Source organism: Bombina bombina, chromosome 11, assembly GCF_027579735.1.
Source record: "Bombina bombina isolate aBomBom1 chromosome 11, aBomBom1.pri, whole genome shotgun sequence".
NCBI classification, from domain to species: Eukaryota; Metazoa; Chordata; class Amphibia; order Anura; family Bombinatoridae; genus Bombina; species Bombina bombina.
The window spans coordinates 161,492,496-161,503,033 of record NC_069509.1 but is presented as its reverse complement, the minus strand read 5'-3'; the positions used below and the strand labels follow the sequence as shown (position 1 = coordinate 161,503,033).

General features: G+C 39.4%; 1 protein-coding gene across 1 annotated transcript in view; it reads left to right on the top strand.

Annotated features, from left to right (window-relative positions):
• Positions 1-6,641, top strand: part of BMERB1 (bMERB domain containing 1) — a 238,853-nt gene extending 232,212 nt beyond the window's left edge. Inside the window, exons 6-7 of the mRNA XM_053695276.1 lie at positions 2,519-2,601; positions 6,529-6,641. Coding sequence (XP_053551251.1) covers positions 2,519-2,601; positions 6,529-6,641 — 196 coding nt within the window. The remainder of the gene's footprint in view (positions 1-2,518; positions 2,602-6,528) is intronic.
• The last annotated feature ends 3,897 nt before the right edge of the window (positions 6,642-10,538 follow it).

The window sequence follows — 10,538 nt, the reverse complement described above, 5'->3', positions numbered from 1 at the left end:
TCTGTGTGTGTGTATATCTGTGTATATGTGTGTGTATGTGCGTATCTGTGTATTTGGGTGTGTGAGTATCTGTATGTATGTGTGTGCGTATCTGTGTCAGTGCATCTGCTCTTATCCCAGGCGATGACGACGTCAGTGCATCTGCTCTTATCCCGGGCGATGATGATGTCAGTGCATCTGCTCTTATCCCAGGCGATGATGACATCAGTGCATCTGCTCTTATCTCAGGCGATGAAGACGTCAGTGCATCTGGTCTTATCCCAGGCAATGATGATGTCAGTGCATCTGCTCTTATCCCGGGCGATGATGACGTCAGTGCATCTGGTCTTATCCCAGTCAATGATGATGTCAGTGCATCTGCTCTTATCCCGGGCGATGATGACGTCAGTGCATCTGGTCTTATCCCAGGCAATGATGTCAGTGCATCTGCTCTTATCCAAGGCAATGACGTAGTCAGTGCATCTGCTCTTATCCAGGGCGATGACAACGTCAGTGCATCTGCTCTTATCCCAGGCGATGACGACGTCAGTGCATCTGCTCTTATCCCAGGCAATGATGATGTCAGTGCATCTGCTCTTATCCCGGGCAATGATGATGTCAGTGCATCTGCTCTTATCCCGGCGATGATGATGTCAGTGCATCTGCTCTTATCCTGGGCGATGATGACGTCAGTGCATCTGGTCTTATCCCAGGCAATGATGTCAGTGCATCTGCTCTTATCCAAGGCGATGACGTAGTCAGTGCATCTGCTCTTATCCCAGGCGATGACAACGTCAGTGCATCTGCTCTTATCCCAGGCGATGACGACGTCAGTGCATCTGTTCTTATCCCAGGCGATGACGACGTCAGTGCATCTGCTCTTATCCCAGGCAATGATGATGTCAGTGCATCTGCTCTTATCCCGGGCAATGATGATGTCAGTGCATCTGCTCTTATCCCGGGCAATGATGATGTCAGTGCATCTGCTCTTATCCCGGGCGATGATGACGATGTCAGTGCATCTGGTCTTATCCCAGGGTGATGACGATGTCAGTGCATCTGGTCTTATCCCAGGGTGATGACGATGTCAGTGCATCTGCTCTTATCCCGGACAATGACAACGTCAGTGCATCTGGTCTTATCCCGGGGTGATGATGACGTCAGTGCATCTGGTCTTATCCCGGGGTGATGATGACGTCAGTGCATCTGCTCTTATCCCAGGGTGATGATGACGTCAGTGCATCTGCTCTTATCCCAGGGCGATGGCGACATCAGTGCATCTGCTCTTATCCCGGGCGATGACGACATCAGTGCATCTGCTCTTATCCCAGGATGTGACAACGTCAGTGCATTAGGTCTTATCCCAGGCGATGAAGACGTCAGCGCATCTGGTCTTATCCCAGGCAATGATGATGTCAGTGCATCTTCTCTTATCCCAGGCGATGATGACGTGAGTGCATCAGCTCTTATCCCGGGCGATGATGATGTCAGTGCATCTGCTCTTATCCCGGGCGATGATGACGTCAATGCATCTGCTCTTATCCCGGGCGATGATGACGTGAGTGCATCAGCTCTTATCCCGGGCGATGATGATGTCAGTGCATCTGCTCTTATCCCGGGCGATGATGACGTCAATGCATCTGCTCTTATCCCGGGCGATGATGACGTCAGTGCATCTGCTCTTATCCCAGGCGATGATGATGTTAGTGCATCTGCTCTTATCCCGGGCAATGATTATGTCAGTACATCTGCTCTTATCCCAGGCAATGACAGCGTCAGTGCATCTCCTGTTATCCCAAATGATGATGATGTCAGTGCATCTGAGCCTATCCCGTGTGATGATGATGTCAGTGCATCTGGTCTTTTCCCGGGGTGATGACGATGTCAGTGCATCTGGTCTTATCCCGGGGTGATGACGATGTCAGTGCATCTGGTCTTGTCCCAGGGTGATGACAATGTCAGTGCATTTGGTCTTATCCCAGGGTGATGACGATGTCAGTGCATCTGGTCTTATCCCGGGGTGATGACGATGTCAGTGCATCTGGTCTTATCCCGTGGTGATGACGATATCAGTGCATCTGGTCTTATCCCGGGGTGATGACGATGTCAGTGCATCTGGTCTTATCCCGGGGTGATGACGATGTCAGTGCATCTGGTCTTATCCCGGGGTGATGATGATATCAGTGCATCTGGTCTTATCTTGGGGTGATGACGATGTCAGTGCATCTGGTCTTATCCCGGGGTGATGACGATGTCAGTGCATCTGGTCTTATCCCAGGGTGATGACGATGTCAGTGCATCTGGTCTTATCCTGGGGTGATGACGATGTCAGTGCATCTGGTCTTATCCTGGGGTGATGACTATGTCAGTGCATCTGGTTTTATCCCGGGGTGATGACGATGTCAGTGTATCTGGTCTTATCCCGGGGTGATGACGATGTCAGTGCTGTACAAATTACATGTTACTGACATTTTATAATTAAATACACTTTAAACAAAAGCTAATTCTCTCTCACATTGTCTCTCTTTTGTAATCATAGGGAAAAAGAAGAAGATAAGGAAATTGCAGATTTCCTCCGCATCAAATTGAAACCTCTTGACAAAGTCGCAAAGCAGGTTTCCAGTAAGTATTTAGGGAGGATTTCACATTAAATAAAAGTTATTGTTCTTGTGAATTTATTTACGATTGTAGAAAGTTGGGTGCAAATTGAATTTGAAAATGTATAGCATTCTGTGCAGTTGCTATAGATTCACCTGAAATTACAAAATTATATTGATTTTATAAATCCTCTCACAAAAATAGGTCATAATGTTAGTAATAGAAGGATAGGAGGAGAAGAAAAGCAATGAAAACAGGAGAAAAGAGGGAGGAGATATACAGAGAACTTAAGATTGGGAAGAAAAGTTAATGATGGATGGACAGATAGTGAGAAATGTGTCGATGGAGAGGAGTTGAGAGATTAGTGAGACGAGATATAAGGAGTGAGGAAGAGATGAGAGAGAGGACAAAGTTGGGACATAGGGTGAGGTGTTGGATCATATTTACATCCTACTCATAACAGTATAAGGTTATAAATCCTCAACTATTTGCTCAGATTACCACCCCAAGGCAACTATGTTTGCAGAACACAATCAGGTACAGCTCGCAAAGCTAAAGTACTGGGAATGGAGTATTAAAGGACTATTAAATACAGTATAATTGCATAACCAGCAGAGGCATAATTAAAAGACAATGCGACAACACTTAGGGCACGATTCACTAAAGCTCTCTGGTCTGGTAAAATTCTATAAAATGTCGGGTCAGTATGACGAGGCCCCTCAGGAATTGTGTGAAAGGCAATTTTTACCTTGGGAACTGTGTATCACATTAAGGGAAGTTCACTAATATGGTTAACGTTAAAGGCACATATAAAACATTTTTCAGACATTTATGTGGACCAGGGAAATTAACAAATAAACTAGGAGATTAAAATAATTTGTGGCTTGTAAAAATAAATATTATAAATTTGTAATGTATTTACTACATCTAAATTATTCAAAAGTCTTGTATTAGAATTCTTAGGAGTAGGACAAAAAGAAAGGGCTACAATTTATTGATTGATTCTTTTCCAAAGAAATACTGAGTTCTTAAAACTGCCTTATCCTGATTAAAAATAAGATAAGAAACCTCATAAGAAAGAGCAGAAAATTCAGAAAATTCTTCCAGCAGAAGAAACTGCTAAAAGAAACAACTCCAACATGGTGTATGTCTTCAAATTATGCAGAGAAATAACAGAAAGCAAACAATAATGAGGACTGTTTTTTTCATTTATTTCTCTGCATTATTGGAAGAAACACACCAAGAGGGAGTGCTGAGTGGCATGATACCCACCTGCCTAACCACTAAGAGCTGAGTTATAGTTCAAAAGTGTGTGAGTACCTGACCACTTGGTTTGTTAAAACTTACTTTACTATTGTATGTTTCACTTTTTTTACCCTGAGGTATATTTCAAGGATTAACTCAGCACTCAAAAAAATCTGGAGGAAATCTCAATCTGTGGGATTGAAGGACTATATCCTTTTACTTTATTTTACATATTAGTAGTTTGTTGGGATGAGATACAGTTAAAGGTAAAGATTGAGTCTGAACCAAAATATCATCTAGGTAAGGCGCTACTGAAATACTCTGAGCTCTTATTACAGATAAAAGAGTTTGCTTTACTTCAATTTTAAAAGAATGAGCTGTTTTTAGAAGTTTTAGACAATTTTAAAGATCTTCATTAGCAGAATAATCTGAAATTAGATCTGACAAATTATCACACCAAAGTGAAGAGGCTGCCGCTACACAAGCACAGATAATAGCCAGTTTAAACATAAAACCTTCTTGTTGGAAGAACTCCAATTTCCTATCCATAGGATCCCTGAAAGGTGTAATATCCCCTAAGGGAATAGTACTTCTCTTAGCTAAAGTGGAAATCATCCGGATTCCCAAAGCTCTACATTAGAAGCTGGTAAAGGGAATATCCTTTTAAACGTAGAAGACAAAGTAAAAGGAGTTCCTGGTTTGGTCCATTCCCTGGAAATAATTTCAAAAATGGCCTCAGAAACAAGAAATACATCAAGAGGCTTAGCAAGTTTAAAAAATCAAAACAAGTTGTTGGATAGATTTTCTTCAGTTAGTTTAGGGTCTTGGACTCTTAAAGGAACAGTCAAGTCAAAATTAAACTTTCATGATTAAGATAGCATGCAATTTTAAACAAAATTTACTTTTATCAGCAGATTTGCTTTGTTTTCTTGGTATTCTTTGTTGAAAGCTAAACCTGGGTAGGCTCATAAACTGATTTCAAAGCTGTTGAAGGGGGAGGGGATATTAGCCACCTTGCATCAGTCCAGTCTATCGAATAAACGTTACAGTAGCCCCTATTGATAGTAATTTGTAGCTATGGATGTGGGAGGTCAGTTTTGATCTGATATATCTTTTTATTTATTTTTATATGTGGATGGTAATGCCCATTGTGTTTTAAGAATATATAATAAAAGTTATTTTTTACTGTATATAAACCCTTAATGCTAAAGTTCAAGAAGAAACTGGAGAAGATTAGGAAAAGGGCAATTTAAGACCCTCTTAATGCTAAAGTTCAAGAAGAAACGGGAGAAGATTAGGAAAAGGGCAATTTAAGACCCTCTTTGTCCAAATACAATTAAATACACTGAATTTTTTTTTACAAAATATTATAAAAATATCCCAGCTCATGATATACTAGGTTCTGACCCCCTTCCCAACATCAAAGTAAAGCCTAGGTAAGGGCTCAGGTAACAACCACTATTGAGCTAATGAAAGAATATAACAGTTGAGACTTACAGGAAATGGCAGGAGTAGCATGTGTGAGAAAGTTGTATCCACCACGCTACCAAACAGCTGCACAAAAGACAGTTAACATTCATTAAAGCCTGGTAAGTGTGCTAACCATTGTTGGGAACATAGCACAGTCGGAGGAAAAAATAAAATCTCTTATAGAGCCGGAACTCACTATAGTAATGCAAGAGTTAAATAATTGCCTAGCAAAATTGTATCAAAAATAAATTCCAAAACAAATGTCTTAAAAAATGCCCCCTCAATAAATACTCTAGATAATATAATGTTGACAACATCTAGGTAGATGGGGTGTTGTTAGTCTGTTAAATGTAATGTCCCCTGGCTATGATGTGCCTTAGAGTGTACCTGCTAATAGCCCGTGGGCTATGTGAGTGCATAAGTTTTGTAACTTACCTTAAGTGCACCCACTCTACCATGCTTAGCAGCTGCAGAAGAGACTGCTTCCAGTAGAGAGCAAATCCAGTGCTGTGCAAGCAACAGCAAAGGATCTATTAGTGGAGTACAACAGTGACCCAAAAGGTGAAGGCTAAGGGACAGGTCCCCTTGACACCTATAGCAGTCTTGTAACTAACTCCCATTGGGTGTAATTTTGTCACTACCCAGTACTCAGTACTTGCCTCTGTCCTAATAGTAGCTCTCTGTGGGGGTAAATGGGTCTAAAGTCGGTTTGAGAACCCCTTTAATCAAAGAATGAGATACCATAGAGGTGGGAGGGATTAAAAGCTTTTGGAATGTAAGGGTATCTTTGCCTCCTCCTAGTGACCAGGAGTTGAATCCCAGAAGTAATGGCTCAAGGACTCTTACCACCTTATAAAAGATATGTGGGTTTCATGTCCCTTTCATTTATTTGTATATACTACTCAATTTTACAAAATTTGGGACAAATTCAAATGGTTAATTTCATATTGAAAAGTGAGGAATGGCTTTTTCGGTAAACAATTATAAGTATCCGTTTTCAGCCTATTGCCGTTGGGTCAAGTAAAAAACCATTGGAGACCTGGATGTGGCCCGCAAGCTGAATCTCAGTAAAGATAACCTTAATAACCAGATTCATCAGGTGAATCTGTGGCCGATTAAAATCACTACAGGTTCAACTACTTTTTATACATATTGAAGTTACTTTTTTATACTTTTATCAACTGTATTGGGACAGATATATGTCTAAGTGCTGTTTTCTCGCTCTGGTTTTTGCAGCTCCCGTACCGGAGAAAATAAAAGAACTCCCACCTTCCAAACCTTCCCTTACAAAAACAGGCATGGCGGTCCTCAAAGACTGTTGTGGAACAACCCAATGCAGCGTTATGTAGCTTGGGGTTTCTTCTCAGATCCTGGAACGCTTTGATGGAATGAGGGTTTCACAAGAAATTATTTAATGCATTCAAAATCTTGCGACTCACACTGTATGTCCTAAATGTTACAGTTATGCATTTAACAATAGTGTTCTAATAGTGAACCCTACACTGCTGCATGGAGCATTCAGTGAGCATGTTTAAGAGGAGTGTATATACCAAGATATATATAGCAACCCATACTGACGTGCAACAGCTTGAGTGATTACTTAGTAGATATGCCGGTTTGACAGATAAAATGCAACATTATAAAATCTGCGTTATCACTAAACATAAAAGAAAACCTAATTCCTTGATAATGCTCTATACCCGTTTAGTCGTCATATCTAACTGGTAGGGAATGGGTTAATAACTTAAACTCCAGTAACAAAATAATAGTTGGATAAACACTTAAACCTGTAAAACAAAAAAAAAAGTATTATTTTTGTCTATATGGGATGTGAAGATACTCGGTACAAATATAAATTACAACTTGCTTATTTTAGGAGAGTATTTTTCTAGCTTTCAAATTTAAATGATTGCTTTAAAAACCTATCCAAGTAAGTGCATAATATTTATTTTACATATCTAGCACTTTGTAGAATTTGTTACGCTTTTCCTTGCACAATAATTTATTGCATATGTAAAAAAAACAAAAACGGAAGAAATATTAGGTCCTAGGACGTTCTATACTGTGAAGTTAAGCTTGTGAAGTTAATAAACTATTTGTATCTTTATGTATTTCAAAATTTTTATTAGGAAGTTGCATCCAATGTTCAATTTTATCTACTGTTGACAGCGAACAAAAATGTTTTTTGTGTTTACGTATCTGGAAAAATAACTTTGTATTTTACTTAGTGTGAAAACGTTTTTGTTTTTGCAACCCCCACTACACTAAGATGCAGCCTTTTTCTGCAGGGAAAGGGTATAATCATTTACTTTTTTTGGCTATCCATAAAAGTGCCTATTGCCCTGAACATATATTAGGCAAAGCTACTAATCAAGAGTGTCCAACCTTCCCAAATAAGGGGCCACGTATGATTTTTTTTTCGCCCTACTTGTAGAAGCAGTGAATACATTTTGGAAATTTTATTATATCATATATATATTTATTTTAATTACAAACACTAATTGAATAATGTTTTAGCAAGGTATATGGCATAAATCTACATGCACACAGAAGACCAGCTACATATTTATTAAGTTGTAATAGAGAGATCACAAATAAGCCAGGTTCAGAAAAGAGGGACAAATGATTCCCTAAGCTTAAGTTCCTGGTATACATTATGTGCATTGCAAACAGGATGTAGCTTGGCAATAAAAAAAACATTTTAACATCAGCATGTCATACTTGCCATACTTGCCATACAGCCATACTTTCACAATACAATTGCAGTTTTGACCTCCTGTACCATAGTATAATTGTCCTACTTAGGACCACTAATTTTTTTTTTACTTTAGTGGTCCTTTAAAGGACCACTAAATACATTAGAATTTCATAATTAAGGAGTGCATAATATAAAGACAATGTTATAAAAACTTACTCTGAATTTCAAATAAGCTGTAGATTTATTTCTGACAAATTTATCCTTTCCCCATTTGCCAGTCCCCTGTATCATGTGACAGCCGTCAGCCAATCGCAGACTAGTATACTCTATGAACTTGTGCACATGCTCAGTAGGAGTTAGGGCCTCAAACAGTGTGTATATAAAAAGATTTGATAATAGAAGTAAATTAGAAAGTCTCTTTAAACCGCATGCTCTGATTCATAAAAGTTTTATTTTAATTTTTTTTGCTCAGATTCTGGAAGAGCAGAGAAACCGGTTGACAAAACTTTAAAGGGATAGGAAACTCCAAAATCTTTTTGTGATTTAGACAGAGCATAACATTTTAATAAAAAGTTTCCAATTTACTTCAATTATCAAATTTGCTTTGTTATGATGGCATTCTAGAGATACCTAGGTAGGTTCCTGGAGCACTTAATGGCAGGAAATAATGATTTTGCAAATGAATAACATTCTTGTAAAACTGCTGCCATATAGGGCTCCAGACACGTTTACGCTCCTGAGCTTATGCTCTGCTTTTCAACAAAAGATACTAAGAAAACAAAGAAAATTTGATAATAGAAGTAAATTAGAAAGTTGTTTAAAATCGCATGCTCTACCTGAATCATAAAAGAATAATTCTGTCCCTTTAAAGTGCTTCTGTTGGTTATTGTAACTTTCTTATGTTCCCAAGCCACAACTTCACAAAGGCCCTGCTGCAGGGATTTTCTTGTTGCTTGTAACCATCATGGTCATAGTGATATCATAGTGATGGGAAGGAGGCAAATTCCTTTGTGTGCCTTTAAGTGCATTGAAAACTATATATGTTTTGTGTTATGCGCTTTAATACCCATAGCAGATTTTTTTTTTCTTCTCATGATGAGAATTTTCTGCTTGTGATGTCACCAATGACAAATTAATTTATCATTGTTTTGATCGGAGACATAAGGGTAGAGGCAGCACAAACATTAAGGGGCCCATTTATCAAAGGGCTTGCGGACCTGATCCGACACTGCGGATCAGGTCCGCAAGACCTCGCTAAATGCGGAGAGCAATACGCTCTCCGCATTTAACATTGCACCAGCAGCTCACAAGAGCTGCTGGTGCAACGCCGCCCCCTGCTGACTCGCGGCCAATCGGCCGCCAGCAGGGGGTGTCAATCAACCCGATTGTACTCGATCGGGTTGATTTCTGGCGATTCCTGTCCGCCTGCTCAGAGCAGGCGGACAGGGTTATGAAGCAGCGGTCTTTAGACCGCTGCTTCATAACTTGTGTTTCTGGCGAGTCTGAAGACTCGCCAGAAACACGGCCCTTCAAGCTCCGTACGGAGCTTGATAAATGGGCCTGTAATACTTTATACAAAGGAAGGGATCCTCATGTAGGAACAGTTGTTTACGCTGCTACTCTGTATTGATATCGAGCCTTCTGTAAAATGTGTTTAATAGGACATTGCAGTTGCTAACATACAGTTGTTTACGCTGCTACTCTGTATTGATATCAAGCCTTCTGTAAAATGTGTTTAATAGGACATTGCAGTTGCTAACATACAGTTGTTTACGCTGCTACTCTGTATTGATATCGAGCCTTCTGTAAAATGTGTTTAATAGGACATTGCAGTTGCTAACATACAGTTGTTTACAGCTGTTCATTTTAGTGTTTAAACTGAACCCCAATTTTTTCTTCTGTGATTCAGATAGCGCATGAAATTTTAAGCAACTTTCTATCTTTATTTAAAAAATTAGGCATCTAAGCTTTTTTTCTTGGTTCAGACTCTGGACAGCACTTTTTTATTGGTGGATGAATTTATCCACCAATCAGCAAGAACAACCCAGGTTGTGCACCAAAAATGGGCCGGCATCTAAACTTACATTCTTGCATTTCAAATAAAGATAGCAAGAGAATGAAGAAAATTTGATAATAGGAGTAAATTAGAAAGATGCTTAAAATTTCATGCTCTATCTGAATCACAAAATAAAAAAATTGGGTTGTGTCCCTTTAAAGGGATATGAAACACAATTTTTTCTTTCATGAGTCAGATAGAGAAGCAGTTTTAAGCAACTTTCTAATTTATTCCTATTATCATTTTTTTTCTTTAAATGTAGCCACCAATCAGCAAGTGCTCAGGGGAGAACACATGTCTGCAGCGCTATATGGCAAAATATATCCATTTGCATGAGCATTAGATTGCAGCACTTTTTCCTGCCATGTAGTGCTTCAGACGTGCACTCCCCACCTAGGTATCTCTTCAACCAAATACCATGAGAACAAAACAAATTTGATAACAGAATTAAATTGGTATATTGTATGCTCTGCCTGAACCACACACACAATA